The sequence below is a fragment of the Aotus nancymaae genome, unplaced genomic scaffold (assembly GCF_030222135.1).
Source record: "Aotus nancymaae isolate 86718 unplaced genomic scaffold, 86718_ANA_hifiasm-v0.15.2.pri h1tg000089l, whole genome shotgun sequence".
Taxonomy (NCBI): domain Eukaryota; kingdom Metazoa; phylum Chordata; class Mammalia; order Primates; family Aotidae; genus Aotus; species Aotus nancymaae.
The window spans coordinates 3,296,464-3,317,872 of NW_026988504.1; the positions used below are offsets into that span (position 1 = coordinate 3,296,464).

Here is a 21,409-nt window from a genome sequence, read left to right on the forward strand (position 1 = left end):
GGTGGAATAAAGTAATGGGGGACGGGCACGTGCAGCAGGCAGAGGCCCCGGGTGTGGTTTTCCAGGTTGGGGAGGCCCGAGGAAGGGCCCCCCTGGGAGTGGGCTTCCTGGGCAGCAGGCCCGCAAGGGTCTGGGCTAACGGGTGCTGGCCTCGCCCTCAGCTGTACCTGCGGGAGCTGCTTCGGCTGACGCACGTGCGATTCTACCAGCACCTGGTCTCGCTGGGCGAGGACGGCCTGCAGATGCTCTTCTGCCACCGATGGCTCCTGCTGTGCTTCAAGCGTGAGTTCCCCGAGGCCGAAGCGCTGCGGATCTGGGAGGCCTGCTGGGCCCACTACCAGGTGAGCCAGGGCAGGAGCCCGGGACCGGGGAGGTTGGGACCATGGCCCCTGAGCCACCGTGGCCACCCTGCCCCCGCCCCTGTCCGCCTCACCACTCCCCACCCACAGCCACACCTAAGCCCCCACGCGGCGACTGCCTTCCCGTCCCACGTGGCTGGCTCCAGACCTCGAAGCTCGCTTCCCCAGTCACTGAAATCGATGCAAATTGCCCGCTGACTGCGCTCATTACCACTTTCTGGGGCTGAACTCCCTCCTGTCACAACCGATCAGTGTGAGTGACACCGTCGGGGCCTGCGCAAGGCCACAGCAGCCCGGGACGCTGGTGCCCACGAGCGGGGGCCAGCACCACCCTGCCCCCTCAGGACCGCCCTGCCATGAGGGCTGGCTAACGTCACCCTCCTGTGCAGAGAACTGGCGTGAGACCCCGCTTCCCCATCGGCCCCTCCAGAGGGCCCCCGTCAGCTACACCGCCTCCCACTCTCCGTCCACGGTCACCAGCATCTTTTCAGCAAATTCCCCTTGGAGCACGGCACTGGCTCTGTCACATGACCTTAACGCCCAAATTAGGGACAAGCTGGAGATGTCAAAAGATAAGCAAGTCTCTTTGAATCCATCAGCCTCTTAAAAAAGCTCGCACTGACGCATCCGGGAGGGCTGGACCCTGTTGCAGGAGCGGGCTCCCTCCACCACGGCAGCTCCAGCAGCCTCCGTCACAGAACCCTGAAGGTGGATGAGAACACCCATCTGCCGGAAGACATTTGCGTCAGCGCCTGCCGTCCTCACTCACACCGCAGGGGGCTGATGTCTGATAAAAGCGAGTCTGGAGCCACAGAGTGCCGGTGCCACGGGCCGCCTTTGCATGTGTTGATGGACTTGCCCCAGCCCGGGTCGGGTTTCCCTCTTGGCTTAGCCTGCTCCGCGTGTACCAGCAGGACGGATGATCTGCTTTAATAAAGGGAACTGCGTCAGGGATGGAGCGAAAGGCTGCTTCCCCCCCACCCCCGCCCACCAAAAAACAAAGTCGTGCCTCCTTACACGGTTTTCCAGTGACACGTTTGCTGCCCTCATTCCTTTGCGTTCAGGCTGTTAGGAGCGGACTGACGGCATGGCCCAGCGGGTGGACCCCGTCCCAGGCACCTTCTATGTCCGAGTGTAATGAGATCTAGTCGGAATTGCAGCAGGGGGCCCGTGTGACATGCGCCTCGTCTCTGTTGCCTGCCATTTTGTTGGAAGTCCACACAGCAAGTTTCTGTTGTTTTCAGACTATGGGCTGAACTTAGCCACAGTCGGTCCTGTCCCTTGATCAGTTTGGCGGTATTACGGGGTGGGGCAGGGCCGCTAAGGAGCCGGGAGTGAGCTCTGTGGAACGGGAAGGTTGCTGTCAGGTGAGGCCTCTAACTGTCCAGCGACCCCTGAGCGAGAAGAGGCGGGATGTTCCACCTGCTGCCCGTGCGTGCCCACGCCCCGCCTGTCCTGGGAACTGAAATCCGCCTGTGCTGTGCAGCCCGTGGAGAGCAGGCCCTCCTTCTCCCTCCCCACATTCCTCTCCCAGAGAAGCTGGGCGTCCACCTTCCTGGAACTCCTCCACCGTGTCTCACCCCAGCCACAGTTCAAATCGTAGCGAAAGGATCCGTCGGAGCCAAAACAAGACCGTCAGGAGGAGTTCAGAGGAAAGAGCGGGGCAGCCTGGTGCACGGTCCCTCCCGGAGCAGGCCGGGGCGTGGGAGTCGCCCACAGCCTCTGCCCTCACGGTGTGCTCTGCGCAGCCTGGACTGGGGACACCGTTCCACTGGCTTGTGTGGTCGATGTCAGGAGACTAAACATGGACTTCCCGGTGCCCCCGTCCTTCCTGTGCCTCCGGAAACACACGTGCATCAAAGGCGGCGTGCCTCGAGGCGTCCCGGCCAGAGAGCACACAGGATGCGCGGTCAGGTCCCGGCTGGGCTTCCTGCTGCGCACAGCGTGATGCTGGCAGGCCCCAGAGGCGGCCTAAAGGGAGGGCAGCGGAGTCCTCAAAGGGCGCCCGAAGAGAGGCTCAAGGACAGCGGGGTCATTTCAGCCACCCCGTCGGGCAGCTGCTGTGCCTGCTCTGCTACGATCTTCCCACTTTCCCAGCCACAAACCGTAGAGTCGTCTCTGGGGCATGATTTGGGGGGTGTGGCCTGGAGCCAGGAGGACAGGCTGACCCATGGGTGGCTGCCAGAGGCGCATTCCACAGCCCGCTGGAGTGAGTTCTGACCCAGCCTTCCCCACTCACCGTTGCTCAAGACCGTTACAAGTGAGGCCTCCCCACGAGCGCAGGCCAGGCCTTCTGAGGAGGGACGCTCTTGGCTCCCATCATGGGGACCACCCGCACTGCCACCCAGGAGAGCACATCGTCCCCTTTGGCTATCGCAGCAGCCCAGGCATGTGGGTCCCAGGACGGACCCCATGTGCAGGAGGGGAAACTGAGGGCCAAAGAGGCGATGTAGCTTGCCCAGGGCCTCAAGGCCCCAGAGCTGGGCTCTGAGCCCAGACGCCTTGCCCTGAAGCCTTAGCTGGCACCTCGGCACTCAGTTTCCCCCTGGAGGCAGGGCCTGGGGCTCCGTCAGACCACGCGTCTGAACTCTCCCCGCTCCACAGACAGACTACTTCCACCTCTTCATCTGCGTGGCAATCGTGGCCATCTACGGGGATGATGTCATCGAGCAGCAGCTGGCCACGGACCAGATGCTCCTGCACTTCGGAAACCTGGCCATGCACATGAACGGGGAGCTGGTCCTCAGGAAGGTGAGGCTGCCCCAGACCCCAGACGCCGGCCCCGCCCCCTCCCGTAGCGCTGGGAGCTCCCCGCCAAGGCGTCGGGGTCAGCACCTGGCTGTGTTGCCTCAGCTGTCCCCTCACTCTCCTGGGATTCCAGCCCTGACACAGGAGCCTCCCTCACTGGCCAAGGAGGGAAGGAATTCCCGGGCTGACCCACCCTAGGACACCTTGCTTACAACCCAGTGCTAGGAACACTGAGACTGGGCCCGGGGGACGGGGTGGCAAGAATTCTGGGGGCCTTGGGCTCTGGTCCCCCCCACTTCCCAGACTCCTCCTAAAGACACTGCCCTTTAGCTCTGTGGTGGCCCTGAGGGCAGTGAGGCGGCGTCCCAAGGTTGGTGGTGTCCTCCGGCACAGGACGCAGATCCTGCAGGAGCTGAGGGGCTGCTGGGGGACAGGGTGGGGGGGGGTGGAGCAAGTTAGGGGGGAAAGAGTCAGAGAGGGGCCTGCCAAAGGGATGGGTGGGCTTGGCTGGGCGAGGCCGGGCCCTGTGCAGCTGTGGTCCTGTTCACCCTCCCGATGAAGCCCATCCGGGGGCCTTCCTCACCTTGAGCCACGTGTGACTCAAAGCCCATCACTGCAGCCCCCAAGACCCAGGGCCCCGCCGTGCCAGTGATGGGGGAGTCGCAGGCAGAGCGCCCGGGACTCAGTGAGCCCCCGGGTGCAGACCGTTGCTGCTGTTGCTCCTTGCCAGCCACTCCCGTGGGGACCCTGGGCTGCTAGGCTGTCCCCCGGCCCCTCCCCACCTCCTGCCCTCTCTCTGCAGGCGAGGAGTTTGCTGTACCAGTTCCGCCTCCTGCCCCGGATCCCCTGCAGCCTGCATGACCTGTGTAAGCTGTGCGGGACCGGCATGTGGGACAGCGGCTGCATGCCTGCTGTGGAGTGCACCGGCCTCCACCCCGGCTCGGAGAGCTGTCCCTATGGGGGCACGGTGGAGATGCCTTCTCCCAAGCCCCCGAGGGAAGGCAAGAAGGACCCAAAGATGCCGCAGGACGGCTTCGGCTTCCGCAGATAGGTCGGGCCCGCAGCATTGGACAGGGGTTGAGGGGACCTCCCCGGAGGCCCTGGGCATGGGAGGGGGTGGGGCTGGGCATGGAGGGGATAGGGGATGGTAGGAACCTAAGGAAAATGCTTTTGGGCAATGTGAGAGGAACCTTTTCATATTAGCAACAAAATTAGGGTCCGGAAGTGACAGAAGTCAGACCTGCAGCCACCTGGAAGAGAGCCAGCTCCTGAAACGCTGCGGTGGAATGTATGGCCACCGTGTCTGAGGTGCAGGCTGGCCAGGCTCTCCTGCCGGCTGCCCTGGAGGATTTCAGCACGTCCAGGATTTGCTCCAGCCTCTCGGGCAGCCAGACAATTGCCAGGCAATGAGGAGAGCGGAGATGGGAGAAGGCGGCCTCGCTCACCCGGCAGCATCGAGGGCTGCAGAACAGAGCAGGGTCCCGTCCAGGTCCAGGGACATCTTTGCAAGCCAGACACACTTCCTCATGAGACCTCGTGCTCTCTGAGTGAGCCAGACACACTTCCCACAGCTCTCCAGCCGGAGCTGGGATGCCGATGGAAAGATATCTGCCATTAAAAAAAAAACAGCAGCCCAAATGATGTGGTGACGGAGAGGTGGAAGAGCAGTCAGGTTTGAGGAGCTGGGGCATGTCATGTTTATCCACTTAAACATTTCGTCCTCCTGGTACATGAAGGGAGCCACCCGCCTTCCCGGGAGCCTGAGCCTCAGGCTGTTGGAGAAGCGCCCGATGCCGTTTTCTTAGTTGAGGGTCTTCTATGTTACGTGAGGTCCCTTGACACTGTTTAAGGTCAGCCCCACCAAATACAGCAGCCAGCTGGGGCTTGAATGGGTCGCTGTGTGTGTGTCCCTGCGTGCATGCGTGTTTGTGTTGGAAGATCCTCTGAAGATGATCTGCTTTGTCCCAGGGACGTGGCAGTATATTAGCTGACTAACCGAGACACGGACACCTGGAGATAGTCAGACTCTTCCACTTCCCTGCAGGGCCGGCAGTCTCTGCTGTGCACTCAGACGTACACGTCAGCTTCTCAGGTGGTCGGGCGTGAGAGAGACCACAGTGAAGGAGCCAGCACTCAGGACTCTGCCTCCCAACATGCTCTCCCTCCTCCAAAAGACTGTATGTCAGTTGCTCCTTCTGGAATTTAGAGATGGACAGACAAGGGCATGCGATCTCTGCTGCGAGAGCTTCCAGCCAGCTTAGATGTGTCGAGCCATTTGCACAGAAAGCTACTCCTTGAGCAAGGAGACCAAATCCCTCCTGAAATCCTCCACTGCATCCTTCTGGGGAGAAACCCCTCGATGTGCTGAGAACCATCATGGGGACAGGGACAGAGGGGGCTTCTTCCCACTTGAAGCTTTTCTCCCTGAAGGGTGGGCACTGCTGGACCATGCCACGTCAAAGCAGTGTTTCTCCGCAGGAAAGAGGAGGACACCACTTACCGGCCTCCTCCTCCTCCCTTCCTCCTCCCCCCTCCTCCCTCCTCCTCCTCCCTCCTCCTCCTCCTCCCTTCCTCCTCCCTCCTCCTCCTCCTCCCCCCTCCTACCCCTCCTCCTCCCCCTCCTCCTCCTCCCCCTCCCCCTCCTCCTCCTCCCTCCTCCCTCCTCCTCCTCCCTGTCCTCCTACCCCTCGGCTTCTCATTTCTCCATAAGCCCAGGCCCTCCAGCAGGCAATCCCAAGTTCCCAGGTCCGTCTGTCCAAGAGCCTTTTGGAGAGACTTTCCTGGAGCCCCATCAGTGCCCAGATCCTGGGGTACCGACCATTGCTGTCTAGCAGTGGGGGTCCTGCGACGGGGGTGGGGTGGGCTTCTCATCCACTTTGCTTCTGGGAAGAGAGGGTTGCCTTTCTGGGCTGTCTCCTGGTCTGTTAGGGAGGTGGCTGGAGCTTCTGCCCCGAACCCCCAAGAAACCAGTTATCTCCATTGCCACAGCAATCCCGCAGCACTTGGTGGCTTGCAACAGTCAGCACTGACCTAGACCAGGAGGCAGCAGTCTAGGCTGAGTTTGCTTGTTTGGGGCCAGCGGGCTGCTAAGTCCCAGGAGATGCTCCTGGTGCAGAGGTCAGACCTGGCACTGCTCTGTGGTCTCTTGTGTCCCTCCTGCAGACCAGCCATGGCAGAGCCAAAGGCAGGGAAGGAGAGACAGCAAGTGCTTCTCCAAGCCTTGGCAGACAGAACACCTGCAGCCCTCCCCTTGGCCACAGCAAGCCATGTGGCTGGGCTCAGCATTAAGGGGTGGGGGACGGACCTGCCACTTTAGTGTCCCCTCTGCACAGCCGGGTGGCAGTAGGCTGAGAATTTGGAGGGCTGAAGAACTGGGACTCCGGGGAGTCTGTGTCCTAATAACTCCTGCTTGGGAGCACTCCTTCCCCACCCCCCACTCCAGGAGAACGGTCCCTGCATTTCACTAGATACCTTGTGCCTTTGAGCTGCTGTTTGGGAGGGAGGAAGAGGGTGGCCAGGTCCAGGGCTCCCCTCGCTTGGGAAGGTCCTAGTAGAAGCCATTCCTTCTGAGTCTCCTGGCCCTACAGCTTCTCACCTCTGCTGCTCCCCAAGACCCGACCCAGACCCATCAGCCGCATCTCCGCACCAAGTGCCACCCCGGCCGGGCACTGCTCACACCTCACGCTCCCCATGGGCTGGCCCGGACCCCAGGGAGGCCTGCACCTCTCAGACCAGCCAGGACCTCGGAAGCCCTGACCTGGGTACTCAGGGCTCCATGGAGGAGACGCTGCTGGGGGTGGAGAAGCCCCGCCCTCCGCAACTCCCTTAATCTGGATGCAATTAGAGGAAAGCAGCCAAAGACCTCAGGCAGCTGTTGCCCCGGGATTATTCCCAGCCAGCGAGAGGCATTAGGGCGATAATTCAGTCATTAGACTTCTAGCCTTCCCACCGCCAGAACGTGCAAATGGGGGATAATCAGCCCTGCACGGCCGTCCTCAGCAATGCCGCTTATTTAACCCATTTTTTAAAATGACACTTAATGTTATTGGCTGGCGGACGTGTGTGCGCATACTTACAAGTTGGCGCGTGGTGCGGCCCCGCTGCTAATGTCTGCGCTGACAGCGGCGCCCGGTGCCGCTCAGGGCCTCTGGGAAGAGAGGGCACCTTTGATGTGGGTGTGCTGGCACCCGAGGGGCGGCATGGTCAGGCTCGATGCTTGCTGGCCCTGGAAGGTCCCGCCGGGGTTGGGGGGTCAGGTGAGCATTCAGAGATCTGGGCAGGAAGCGGGGAGCCTGGCGTCCTCACCAGGGGCAGAGGGGAAATGTGGACGCTCCAGAAGGTTCTGACTCAAGTCTCAGCCCCGAGGACTCAGAACTCACAAGCCACGGACCAAGTATCGAAGGAGGTCCCCAGCCCACCCCTGCGGGGGGGGGGAGGAGGAGGAGGAGGAGGAGGAGGAGGAGGAGGAGGAGGAGGAGGAGGAGGAGGAGGGAGGGAGGAGGAGGGTCTGAAGGTGGGAGGGGCAGCTCCATGAGCAGCCACAGTTCTGACCAGCCAAAGCGTCGGGCAGAGGGGAGCAGTTTCTGTGTCCAGGAGGGAGAGGCCCTCCACCCTCTGACCTTTCAGTTTTCCACAGTAGCCCACTCTGAAGCCTGCGGGGTCAGGCAGGGCATCAGGACAAGATGAGGATGCTGGTTCTGGAATGAGGCCTCCCCTTGGACTAAGGGGCAGTGGCTGGCAGAGATTGCCCAGCTCTGGCCTTTGGTTGGAGGTCACTGGGAATGGAGGTGGGGTGGCGGCAGGAAATGGGGCGCGGGCTGTAGGCCGTGCTGGGTGGGGTAGTGCTTCCATTCCTGTAAGGCCCGCCCCTCTGAGCCCCCTTGCCTGCTTCTAGTTTGGCAGAAGTAATGCTGGGCACAGCCCCCAGGTGATGAGAATCTGCCCGTGCTGTGCCCTGTGGAAGGAAGGATGTGTTTCTGGTGTGGCATCCCCTCTCCCCTGCGGGAGGCTGGGGGTGTCGGGGCTCCACCCTGGGCTCACTGGGCAGAGGGAAGGAAGAACCTCCCCGTATGCTCTGCAGAGGCCCCTGCAGGCCACTTTGCCTCAGAGGAAGGAGGAGAGGTCCCCTGGGAAACACACACACACACACGTGCAGGGGTGCAGCCCAGGTCAGGACTGGCTGCCTAGCTGGGTCTGCCCCATTCTTGGAGTCCGCGGGGAATGAGCCAGCCTCAGGATCCCCTCAGTTCCTTGCTTCCAAGCCAGGCTGCAAGGCTGCTCCTGGGTGTGAATGCATTCTGTCCTGGGCCCTCTGTCCAGTCAGAGGGGACCGCCCCAAACTAGAAAGCTAATTTCCCCTGAAGGTTCGTGAAGCCAGAGGGGATGCTCTAGGTTGGGGGATGGTGGGGCAAGAGGGGGTGCCGTGGAAGGGGCCCTGGCCCCTGCTGCCTGTGACTCTCCCAAGTATGTGGCCTTCTGCCTCCCCCAGCCTCAGTTTCCTCACCTGTAACACGAGAACAACGCCGCCTGCTTGCCCGGGCCACCTCCTGGGACTGCAGTGGGGACTCTGAGTGTAAAACTGTCCTGAGGATGATTTATGAAGTCCCAGGAACCACACCTGCCACTCAGGGAAGAGACCGCTGACCTCAGCCATCAGCCTCATGCATCATGAAGGGGAGGGACTGAGACCTGTCCCCTGGTTCAGAGTTAGCAAACCTGCGCTCCCTTCCACACACCCACCCAGCTGTGTGTCCTCTGCCAAGGGCCAGCTTTTATGTGACTCGTCTATGAAATGCACCCCGTTCTGCCCACTCCTGCTATGAAGAAAAATCAGCCACGAGAACAGCCATCCTGCCAGGTGTGTGTGTGTGTGAATGCACGTGCAAAGCTCTCTCCATCGGGGCGGTGGGGGGGGTGGCCCTGCGGGTCCTACCCCTCGGGCTTGAAGCTCCCTCGGGCTGCGGACTCTGGTCTCCTGGGCCTGAGCGTTAGAGTCAGGAGATGAGTGTCCCTGGGCAGAGCCAGGGGCGCAGACAACCTGCAGCCATCTGGCCTTTTAAGTATATTGCCTTGCATTTCCAGGTAGGAAGGTAGCATTTCAAGTTCAAAGACAGATCAGCTCATGTAACCATCTCTCCTCCAGCACTTTTGGGGTAAGGAGAACAGTTTTTGTTACGGTTTAGGGGAATTTTTCATCAAATTTCCATTAACCAAGAGACGACTGACATCCATGGCAAAGGATTTGTTCTTGGCATTGTTTCGTTCGTTTTTTTAAATGTAATCGCCCATTGGTCGGGTCCGGGACTGGTCTGAGCCGTGCTAGCCACAGCCCCAACAATGCTTCCGGCTTTCCTGGATTCCACAGCAAATAAAACTGTACTGACAACGAACGCACACTGTGCAGCGCCTCTGGAAGGTCCGGTGGGACTGCTGGGTCAGAGCGAGGCAGGCTCCGGTGCCGGCAGAGAGGGCCCCGAGGCCGCCCAAGGTCAGCCCACAGGCCCGGCTTCTCCTGCGTTCCGAGATGGGGGAGGGGAGGGTGCAAAGGAGAGCTGGGTGGGGGCTGTGGGTGGGCAGCGCTAGGCCTGCAGGGTGGGCTGCTTGGAAGAAGAGCAGCCCCAGGCCCCAGCAGGCAGCGATGGAGGGTGATGGGAGAATTGACGCTTGCTCGCAGGGTCTCACGTGGGAAAGGGCCCGTTAACTGTGAGCACCTGGGAGCCTCACTCTGGCCCCGGTGCCTGGAAACAGTATTTTGTTGAGCCTTAGCTGTGGGGCTCCGGTTTCAGGAAAAGCCTCAGTTTGCATTTGTGAGTTTTTTTAAAGAGGCAAACAAGGTGAATTTGACCTTGCTAGGGGTGAGAGTTAGGGAGAATTCAGGCCGCCCTGCCAAGCTCTGGGAACCTTGAAGCAGGGATGGGGGGAGGGATGGGCAAAGGCAGGTGGGCCCGTGGATCGGGCCTCCTGGTTCTCCAGGAGCAAGGAGGGCACGGAGCTCCAGCCCCTCACCAACGCCCTCTGGGGTTTCCAGCTGTTTTCTGTTGTTTCCTGTGGGTCTTTTCCCCTTTTCCCTGCCGGGGGGCTGGGGAGTAACATGAGTCGTCTCATCTGCATCACTGGGGGTCTCATGTCTGAGGGGCCCGTCTCACCTGCCACCTACCTGGCCTTGGCTTGGACATCTGAGAGCCTCATCGCCTCCTCTCCACATGCCCGGGGTGCCCCTCCCAAGGCTGGCTGGGCAGGTGCCACGGGCTAGGTCCTAGGAGGAGCGACGGGGTTCTCCCAGGAAACACAGCAGAGCCAACGCTGCCTGCCCGGGGAGGGCACCCACTACCAGGCATGACTGGTGGCTGTTTAAAGAAATCTTTGTCCACGTGGGGGTGGGAGGCGCTTCCCCATCCTGCCTAGAAGCCACGCCCTGGCTCTTACCGGGGAATCTGCAACAGCTGTGGAGGCTAAGTGAAGACGGAGGGTCCTGGTGGCTCAGGGGCCCCTGACGTCACCACCTCCAAGGCAACAGGACTGGACCGGACAGCTCCTCAGGACGGATGATCCCACCCCCACGGGTCAGCCCTGCAGGGGGACAAGGCCCACCATGACCCCACCTTATGTCGCCAACTGGACCTGTCCCTCCAGAAAGGGCCCTTCCAACCTGTCCAGCAGCTGGTTCCCGGGGTACGGCTCAGACAGGCAGCGTCGTGCTCATGTTCGCCTCTGCTATGCCTCCTTCTCCCGTAAATGACAACTGTGTAGTTACCCTCACCAGCCAAGGGGACACATGTGCCACCCGGCGAGCCACACACTTCAGGGGAGGTGCCCAGGCAGGCCTGACTGTTGTCCCGCAGTCCTCAGGGCTGGCGGTGCCCGCTCCATGCCTGGAGAGTCCAGCTCTCTTGCCACACAGCTGGGCAGCATGCATGCCTCTGTTCCCATCTCAACCAGCTGCAGAGGCTCCAGAGGGGAGGTTCTTTGGGGTCCTTGTTCATGTCAGGGAAAGCATCCTGTCTGCAGCCCTGTTGCAGCTGGGGGTTCTTCCACATCATTCATGCATTCATTCTGCTAGGACCGTGGTACCTGGGCTCGCTCCAGGGAAGCAAGGCAGGAGCACGCTGGGGCTTCCTGGGTTCCCGGGGCAGACGCACATGTACCCTGCACACCCTCAAATGAGCAAGCCCCCCTGCTGGCCCCCGGATGAGGCCACGTGGACCCCATACCTTTGGGGCTAGCTGGGCAAGCTTTGAACCCCCAATTTCTGTGTGGTCTTTGCCTGCCCTCCTTCTCCAAGGTGTGACTCCTACTCCAGAGACTCAGGTGAGCAAGTGTCCCTAACCTTATTTTCTCTCAATGAAACTGAAACCCATTGTGAGCACCCATAGTCTAGTGGGTCTCTGTTGTTATGGGGGTCTCCCTTCCTCCTGTGCCCAGGACAGGCCATGAGCCAGGGGTACGAGGGGCCCCAGGCAAGACGCAGGGCTCTCTGCTCCTGGCTCTTCATCGTCATGGGGACACCCTTTGTCCAAACCCAAGAAATCCCAGGAGGTCTGGCTTTGCCACTTCGGCTGGGACTCAGGTGCCTGGACATACCTGCGTCTATGCCCCCTCCTCATCCCCGTGAGGGGGACCCTCAATATCCCAACTCCAACATAGAACATGAAGGCCTCAAGCCAGCCCCTCCTCCAGTTTGAGCGCCCTCTTTCAATTCCAGACCTGCGGCCACTTCCATGCCCTCTCCAGACCGGGAGACACCTGCCACTGACCTCGTGGAAAACAGATTTTGACATTTGGATGTTTCACCCTCCTTCCCCACTCCGCTACCTGTGGGGTCTCCTTTCTGCATCTCAGGAGAGCAAGCAATTTAGACAAAGTGGTTTGAAAACACGCCATTTGGTCTCGGACTGGGAAAAGAAGTGTGACTTGACAGGCCTAATGCCATCAGCTCTTTAACGAGACAGAAGAGGGCATTTTCTGTTTCAAGTCATTAGAGAGAATGACGTAATGATTTTCTGAATTAACATCTGGATGTTGAAATTAGGATAGTGCAAAAGAGGAGTACAGGGCCACAGGCTGGGTACAGCAGCCAGCTCCCCGAGGCAGAAGCTGCCTCAAAACACCCTCAACAAAGAGGGGCACATGCAAGTCATCAAAATGGGACGCTTACACCAAGGCCACACCCAAAGTCTACCGATAGAGTTCGTTGATTCCTGGCCATGAACGAACTCAATAGAAAAAGACACCGAGGGTCCTAGTGGCTACAAGTCAATGGTGAAGTGGCACATGGTCTAGCAGTTTTAAAATCTAACAGTAGAGGATGTAATGGAAAAGGGCCAGGAAGTCCTTCGGAGATGGGAGGTCAGAGCTCTAAACCGGGCTCTTCTGGACACTAGCTACAGGGGGGCGCGCAGAGGATTCTGAGCAGAAGGAAAATGTCTAAAAGTACTTTTGGAAGGGTAAAGGACGGGGGCCTTGTCTAAGAGACTTAAGGATCATAAATGCCATCCAGGTTTATGAATTAATGGAGAGGACACCATCTAGCCATTCTCCACGTTTCCAGTGGGGAGAACTGGGCAAAGGTGCCAGTGGTCACGTGAGGTGCTGCCACAGGGCGGGCACGGGAGACCCACTGTAGACTGCTGACCCTTCGTGCCATCCATTCTGCCTCCTAGACTCTGGGGTTCTGAGTGCGTGCTGTTGGTGGGGGCTTCCTCCTTGTTGGGACAGCCATTGCTGAAGGGGCCTCTCCGTCTGGCCCGGGGTGTAGAGGACCCGTGAGGGCCACCCAAGTGCAGGGGCGGTTACAGGGGTGGGCCAGGCTCTCCAGCCGTCGCCGTCGCCACCCTGGAAGCCTGTTTTCTGGTTTGGCTTTGCGGTTCCCTCTCTGCAAGCAAACAACCAACTCAGACAAAAGCAACCACGACCCTCCGGCAGGTGGCCCCTGGGTCACCCCCAACCACAGCTCCCGGAGCAGTTTCCAGGTACCTGGCCTCCGCCGTCTATTCCACCCGCCTCCTGCCGATGTGGACAACTTTAGAAATAAAGTACCAGGGACTCACAGACCACCAGGCAAGAGCCCAGGTGCCCCCTGGGAAATGCCACCACCCACCCTAACAGCAGGGCGGATCCAGCTCCTGAAGAAGACTCCTCTGGGCACGTGCTGCCTTTCTCCAAAGCCCAGGCGCCCTCTTGGTTTTTTCGATAAATCCCCAGGTTCTGCCCCATGATTCATGTAGGTGGGAGTTTCCCCCAGGTCTCGGTCTTTCTGCCTGGCTGGGCCACAGATGAGTGCCCCAACCAGGCAGACAAACAGAATTGGACTTTTAGGGTCAGAGGCAGCCAGCCTGAGATGGAGTTGGGGGAGGGGAGGGTGTTGGGACCCAGGCAAGGGGGTGAGGACATTCCCAGGGAGGCAAACTGCTTATTTCCTGGGTGGCTGAGACAAAGAACAGAGCTCTTCCAGATTTTGCTGGAAATGCACACCAGAGCTACGGTGGGGTTGAGGATGGGGGCTTTCGGAGTGGGCGAGTCCCAGGAGCTGGCTTTGGATTAGTGGTTAGTGCAGGTCAGAGGAGGAGCTGCCCCCACAGGTGTCACATCAGGTGCCCACAGTGGGGACAGCACCCCCCCCGCGGGAGCAGTCCCCTCCCACGTCCTGCCTGCAGCTTCCCCTCCGCCTCCCCCTCCCCTCCTCTCTCTGTCCCCTCCCCGTGCAGTGGCCTCAGGGTGGCCACCCGTACCAGATCCCAGGGGATGTGACGGCAAAAGCACTGCGCCCTTCCCCTCTACCCTCTGGTCCGAAATGCAGCCTCCAGGGCAGCCCAAAGCAGCCCTGAAAGGGCTGGGGACCCCAGAGTCTGAAATTCAGCTGCTGGTTCACCAAACTGGCCCAGTCTCTGAGCCTCTGCACCGACCTCCCCACCCCGTCACCTGCCTGAAACTGATCCAGGACACCAAGGTCTGTTTGTGTGTGGGGGTCTGCCCGCTCCCCAGAATCTGGCCCACGATGGTTTTGATCAGAGGAGATACCCCAGCAGAAAGCATCCCAGAGATACCTGGAGGCTCGCTGTGGCGTCCCCAGTGTGTCCGCTCCCTCCCCCGGACCTGAGAGACTGCCACGCCCGCGGCACGGACCCCGGGTGCTGTCCTTTCTGGAAAGCAAGTTCCAAAGCTTGGGTTGGGGCCTGCTTGGCAGAGGGAGGCTTAGACAGAAAGCGGGACGCCTCTGTCCCAAAGCAGCCACGGCCCCCCGACCCCAGCCGGCTCTGCGTGAGCCCGGACCGCCCCCCACCCGCTCCTTCCTGCGGTCCCGACGAAGGCGCCGCCTTTTCCACTCTGAGACGCAGAACTGCTGTGGGGTTTCTGCAGAGCGCGGGCTTCTCATCAGGAACGGCTCTCCCGGGACGGACGGAGGGCGGCGCGGCCTCCCGGAGCCCCCAGCCCACCTGAGGCCTCGGGGGCGGGGTCCCTGCGCCGCGAACCCCACCGAGCCGGGCACGAGGAGGCGCGTGCGGGCACGATGGGACCCCGCGTCCTCCAAATAATCCTCGCCGCTAATTCGCATTCCAGCAGGAAGAGGCCGGCGCCGCTCACATCCACCCCATTTTCCACGGAAGGGGCTCTGTTGCATTTCTTTTGATTTCACCCCAGCGGGCGCGCCATCCCGCCCGGCACACGCCTGGCCTCCCGGCCGCTGCGCGCGGTTCTGCCCGAGGTGGGGAGGGAGGGGCGGGTAGGACGGGAGAGGGCTGGAGACCACGCCGGGGGAGGCGGGGGAGGGGAGGGGAGGGGCGCCGGGGCGGAGCAGGGGGGAGAGGAGGGGCCCGCAGCACTCCCACCCGGCCCATTTATCCAGCCACATCAGGTGTGCGGCAGGTCAAGGTCATAACCCGGTGGTGGTGACACAGGGGGCTGGAGCATCACCAGGTGAAACCCCGGAGAGGGGATGGGGAGGAGGGAGAGCAGGCCGAGCCTCTGAGAGTCCCGAAAGTCAGAGGAAACTCCCTAGTCCTGAGGCCTCCCACTTGCTGTAGATTCCATGCAGTGACCCACCCACCCCCAACCAGGGCAGCGCAGGACCCACCAGGCCCCGCCCCAGCTGCCTCTGAGCCTCCACCCACCCTGCTGAAGTCCTCACTCAGCCCAGCCCTGAAGCCCGCCTGTAGCTGAGGCCCACACCGCTCCCACCACCTCACCCTCAGCCACCAGCCTGGCCTGTCCCTGTCCAGCCGACCCTCTCTCTATAAAACCTGAGCAAAGGCAGGAGACCCTCTGGCCTCAGAAAAGCAGCAGCTCCCTACTGGGCGGGAGGGCAGGAGGCCACAGCCGTGACCACCAGGGCTGGGGCCCAGCAGGCGCAGTCCGGCAGAGTCCTCACCAAGCCAAGCATAGTCCAGTCTGCCTGCCTGATGGGACCCTTATCATGGGGACCCACAGGCGCACAGGGTCTTCTTTCTTCAAAGGAAGGTTTCCGTGGGTCACTCTTGTGAGTTCATGGTGCTATTTGGCCTTTGGCAGCTTGGCTCAGGCCAGGCTGGAGTGGGAGACGAGGGCACAGGCAGCCTGGGGGGCGGGCACAGGCCTGGACCCTCCTGCATGCACGGCTCCAGCAGCCTGGCCCTGGCCCCTGGTGGAGGGGCTGCCCGTCAGGGTGGGCTACTTGGCTCTTCCTTCTTGTGTGGGATAAATGGACCACCGGTCCAGTGCCACGTCCCTCCCAGGCTGCTGTAGGAGGAACCCCCAGGGGCAGTTCATCACGATGGCCCACCTGGGGAATAGGCTTCCTTGGGGAAACCCCAGAAGAATTGTTAAATATCTCAGGGTCATCTAGGTTCACTCGAGGCGGGGCGCGACCCTCCGGCCTTGGGCTGCCCTTTCTGTCTCTGGATTCCCTCTGCACACCCCCAGGGCGTGAGGGGGAGGCCACGTGGCCTGGACTCAGTGTGTGACCTCGGATGTCATGTTTGCGCTCTCTGGGCCTCAAGAGGTGCCGCCTCTGTCCACGGCGGGGGAGGCTGGGGGGCGCCCCAGACAGATCACTGGGTTTGGCCCTTGCCTTGGGAGGTGTCGGCGGGAGGCTAGGGGAGGGCTGAGCTCTGCGCTATGTCCTGCTTGTCAGGAGCACACATTGAGCACCTGTTGTATACTAAATAGGAAGAGGGCACTTCTTCAGGGGGACAGGAGGGGAAGGAAACACTTGTCCTCGTCAGCGTGGAAGGGCAGGAGCGGGTGCTGCCAACAGATCAGGGCCACGAGGGCCTGATCCTCCTTCACATCCTCCTCTCCCCTCCACTTCCCCATAGCCCCCCCACTTCACTGCTCCCACATCTTCCTCCATCCCCCACCTCATTCCCCATCCCATGTCCCCTTCTGGCTGCCCCCACACAGAACTACCTCCCGGGGCCCCCATCCCCACTTTTATATTCTTGAAACCACAGAAATGGAAGCTTTGTGCACATGTAAGCTTTGAGCTGGGCTGGCTTTCTGAAGTGCCGAGCCACAGAGGCCTCACACCTTTCCTGGAAGAGGAGCCAGCCCCAGGCCAAGCCTGGCAGCCTCTGGGCCAGGACAGCCTCTTCCAGGACCCCCCAACCCCTGCCTGCCAGACCTGCCCACCACCCCATCGGGAAGCTGCCCCTTTGTCTTGTGTCCACTGCTGGATCCAAGCATCCCTGGGGTCGATGCACAGGGAGCTGTCACCACACTGGCCAGCCAGGCCCGGGCTGTTCCTTCTTGTCCGCCATGGTTTACGTGAGGAATAGTTGAGGGAGAGTCCCTGCGTGGCTGGCTGTAGCCCCACGGCCTTGCATGGGCTGCTGTGGCAAAGGCCTGGTCCCACGCACCATGACATGACCGTCATGGGGGGAGCTCTGGCTCAAGGGCTCCCCATGGCCCCAGGAGAGGCGCATTCAACACGAGGAGAAGGCCTGGCCGTGAACCCTGAACTCCTGGTTCTGGCACATCCTGTGACCTCCTTGCGCTTAATGTCAGCCACTAGGATACTGGTTATCCTTGCCGGAAACTGTGGGGGCTCCAGTGAAAGGAAGTTAGCTTCTCCCCAACATTAGTGCACCCACAGCCCTCAGCTTGAGGGCCATGTGATGGAAGAGACCCCCCGACCCCAGCATCTCTGTGCACACCTAGCACACCCGGGCCATTCCATCACGACCCTCCCCACATCCGCCACGGAGAGCCCCTGTGATGGCCACCCTCACTGGGAGCCCGCACCCAGCCCAGCCCCGGCCAGCAGCCGCCTCGTGGTGTTTGCTGGGTGATGAATGAATAAACGGGGGCCTGCTGGACGCTTAGCAAATACCGCCTGAATGAAGGATCGCCGCGCCAATACAGACACGCGAGAGTACACAGACCATAAAAGCAAACGTGACAGGTGCCGACGGGCTGATAAGAGGTCTCGGGCATGGAGCCACTCCGCAGGTCACCATGGTGGGCCAGGGGAGGTGGGAGGAGTTTCTGCTCACAGCCGGGTTTGAGAGGGCCTTGCCCCTCTGCCTGTGCACCGAGGGCCCTCTGGTTGTGACCGAGGCTCCTCTCTTGCTGTGTGACCTTGGGTAAGTCACGTAGCTTCTCTGAGCCTCACTTTGCTCACCTGTGAAATGTGGACAGTAACGGTGCCCACCTCCAGTGCCCATTTCAGGAACCAGAGGCAAAGCGTGGAGGACCACACACAGAAGGCACTTCCCCTGGGCCAGCGCGTTGGAGGCCCTCACGATGCGGCCTCGGGATTAGGGCCTGCTCCGCGTGGTGAGCACCGTGGGTCAGCTCAGTGGACACAGCCGCACCTGACTCGGGTGTCCCCGTCGCTGCTGCCTGCACAAACCCCAGCTACACACAGCCTCACATCTGGCCTCACCCGCCAACGGCTCAGGCAACCGCCCCACAGCAGACGTGCGGGGCGGAGGCAGGGGTAGGGACGGCAGCGCGGGCTCAGCTGTCTCCATTCGCCACTTCTCCAGCCCTGATGGCGCCCTGTGGGCCAGGAGTTCCTGGACCATTGCACAAATGAGCAAATGGAGGCACGGGATTTGGGGACATGCTACGCTCCCGCAGCCTGACTGTGGCCCAGAGTCAAACTGGACCGGGGTTTGGGGAGAGGGCCCTGCCCTGGCATGGGGCCATGAGGGAAGGGGCATCCCAGGCTGGGAAGGCTGCCCGGGCCTGGTCACAGCCTGGGGTTGCTGCAAACCCGTGCACAGCCCGCCTTGGTCAGGGAGGGAGTCCCAGGCCTGCCCACCCACAGAAGCTGCTGTGACACTCAGGTCTCCTGAGCCCTGGTGGCCCCAGTTCCTGGGCCCTGTGTACCCTGATTGGGCCCGGGCGGGGAGGTGGGGGTGGCCTGGAAGCAGACAGCCCCGGCAGCGTTTACCAGTGTCTGCTGGATGTGACCCTGGCCAGGCAGCAAGCGGGGGTATCCCATGTAGCATCTGATCTATGTGTTTCCTGGTTTATTTTCAGCTGAGAGACAGGGCCTGGGGCATAGTGACTGTGGTGGGGTGGCCTTCCTGCGCTGGGGGAGGGGGTAGCAGGCCAGGAGGGTCCCCAGAGCCCGGAGGGTGAGGGGACCCAAGGAGGAGGGCCACTGTTTTGGAAAGGTCTCATGTCCCTGGCGGGGGTAGGAAGCTGGGCCAAGGCCTCCATCCTGGGGAGAGACCTGAGGACGAACGAAGGATGGGGGCTGCTGGCCAGGAGCCACCAAGCATGGGAAGGGGCACGGGGCCCTGCGCTAGGAGGCTGGGAAGGGGCAGGGGCTTGACTGGCAGTGCCCTTCCTGCCCCCACCGGCAGCTCATCAGGAAGCTCCAAGGTCCAGGGTTCCTTCTGCCTGTGGCTGCGGCCCCCGATGCCTTCCACCCGGGGCGCTCCAGTGGCTGCTGGCTCCCAGTGAGTGGTTGGCACTGCTGGGGAAGGGCCGGGAACCTGGTCCAGGGCTCCTAGGTGGCTGCTGGTGCTGGTGGAGGGAGGGGCAGACTCACCAGCCACTTCTGAAAGGTGACCCCCAGGGATGGCAAGAGTACCAGATTCAGATGAATGGGGTCTGAGATTCTGGGCCACAGTGCGGAGTCTACCCAGCGAGGAGCTTGGGCTGAAGCTCAGGCTTTGTGGGCACCTACCGAGGGCTCTCAGCCATTCCTCAGGATGGCTACGTGGGACGGGACTATCATTAGCCCCATTTTTTAGATGAGGAGACCAAGGCACAGAGCGGTCAAGTCACCTGCTTAAGGTCACACAGCTGCTTAGAGACCAACTGGATTCAAACCAGGGGGAGCCTGGCCCAGAGTCCGCCCTGTCAGGACCAGTTCTCCACGCCTCGCCCCACCCCAGCATCGTCGTCCCTAGCTTGCTGTCAAGAGAGGATGACAGCTCAGGGACAGGTGTCCCGGGGAAAGGCTGGCCGAGCTCAGGGCCCGGACACCTAGCTGCCGGGGGAGGGGTGGCTTTGAGGAGGACATGGGGTGCTGCAGGGAGGGAGCAGCGCAGGCCCAGCGTCACCTGGCCTGGGTCCCAGTGATGCAGTCGGAGCAAATGTACGCGTCAGCGCCCGGAAATGATCCTGGGAGCTCAAGGCCAGTGGCGGCCCTTCCTGCAAACCGGACACCCCAGGGGACGTCTGTGAAGTGGGGAGTGGCCTGAGCTGATGAGAAACCGGGGCCCACAGCTGGGAGTTCAGGCCCTAGCCGTCGGCCACATCTCCGTGCCGCAGTATCCCTGCCTGTTTGAGGGGAGGACAGCCATGCCCTCTGTGCGGTGGGTCAGGCGGCATCTGTGGGAGGACCGACATCACTGAAGAGAGAACGCGGGAGGCCCTCACTCAGGAGACCCTCGGGGAAGGGCAGCTGCTTCAGGAAGGAGGCTGGAGGGTCCCCTCAGTGCAGGAAGCCAGCCTAGCCTCCCCGGGCCACAGGGGGAGGAGATGAGGTGGGGGACGTGGAGCCGGGCTCCCTTCCAAGGAGCCCTGGGCAGATGCCCTCAAGGACAGGGCTGACCAGCCCGAAGGCCCGGATGTGTGTCCTGGGCTGCTCTGCGGGGGCTGCCAGCTCCGCTATCTCAGGGCCTTGAACTTTCTATTCTGTTTTGCAATCAGTTCAGAAGGCGGCATTTCTAGATTCCCTTCTTATCACAGAGAAACTTCTAGCACAACAATGGCTGATTGTACTGCTCTCCGGGGTGCGGCTGCATTCCTGGACACCCCCACCTTTTTTTGTGGTATCTTTGGAACTATAATGGACCCCATTGTGATTGGTCTGTTCAGGGGACAGTGTGGCCCTTGAATTTAGAAGCATGAAAGGGTAGTGGGGGCTGGGGGGAAGGTGGCAAAGGACGGCCAGGGTGGGGGGGCCCAGAGACAGCCCACAGGACAGCCGGGAACGTCTCCCAGCCGCTCAGCTGTGTGTAACTCACCTGGAGGCGGCAGCCCTGGACCGGCTGCCTTTGAAAATACGTAGTTGTGTGTCAAGCCACCAATATTTATTTTTCTTTGGTTATTAAGAAATGAAATTGGAAGATAATTTTCACTCCCTGCTCGTGCCTGGCCAGTAGGACTCGGCAGCGGGCCGAGCCGGCACAGACTCATCTGAGTGCGGAGCAGCAGCAGACCGTCAGACCGGGACCCTCGGGAGGCCGCCTGCTGCTGTGTGGAGCCAGCGTCCGGGACCTGAGGCAGGGGGACCAGAGCCAGGACAGCCCCAGCCCCTGGGAGGCGTGGCTCTGTGGCCCCGGGCACACTGGCTCTCCAAGGCGCAAGGTCTGTGAGGGCGTCAGATGGGGACCCCAACCTGCTGGCGGAACCCTCAGCCCACCCGTGGGTGCCGGCCACCAGCGGGAGCCCCTATGCTAGGCCTCAGGATCCTGCCTCTGTCCCAACAGCCTGGACCCCAGGAGAACGCCGCTCTGGGCGCCACCTGCCACCGCGGTCCCCTCAGCCCCCGGGGACTTCCTGCCCCACCCGGGCTCCTGAGAAAACCCTGGGAGGGATTTCTTAGAACGTTCGGCAGTTGCTGCCCAGCCCAGGACTTGGCAGGAGCCCCGGTGTCCGGAAGAGGGAGCAGATCAAGTTCCAAGGCTGGGGAGCCAGGCGTGCTGGCAGGGAGGACTCGGGCCAGCGTGGTGCCTGCCGGGTGTGGACGCTGGGGCTGCCGCTTGGTGGGGAACGTCCGGTGGGCTTCGTGCCACCCTGCCCCTTGGTGCCCCCGTCTGTAAAGTGGCACCTCCCAGGCCCAGCTGTTTCTTTACTGGCTGGCCAGGTTCAGTGGGAGCAGGTTTTGCTGGCATATAGAGCCAGGCCTAAGACAGAGAGATGTC

At 61.5% G+C, this 21,409-nt stretch overlaps 1 protein-coding gene across 4 annotated transcripts in view; it reads left to right on the plus strand.

Annotated features, from left to right (window-relative positions):
• The window catches only part of TBC1D16 (TBC1 domain family member 16), a 93,962-nt gene extending 88,308 nt beyond the window's left edge, over nt 1-5,654 (plus strand). For 3 of the 4 annotated variants that reach the window (XM_064369186.1, XM_064369188.1, XM_064369187.1), the window contains exons 10-12: nt 162-341; nt 2,964-3,110; nt 3,910-5,654. In XM_064369186.1, coding sequence (XP_064225256.1) covers nt 162-341; nt 2,964-3,110; nt 3,910-4,158 — 576 coding nt within the window. In that variant the 3' untranslated portion in view covers nt 4,159-5,654. The remainder of the gene's footprint in view (nt 1-161; nt 342-2,963; nt 3,111-3,909) is intronic. The other variant, XM_021670943.2, reaches the window with a different exon arrangement.
• The last annotated feature ends 15,755 nt before the right edge of the window (nt 5,655-21,409 follow it).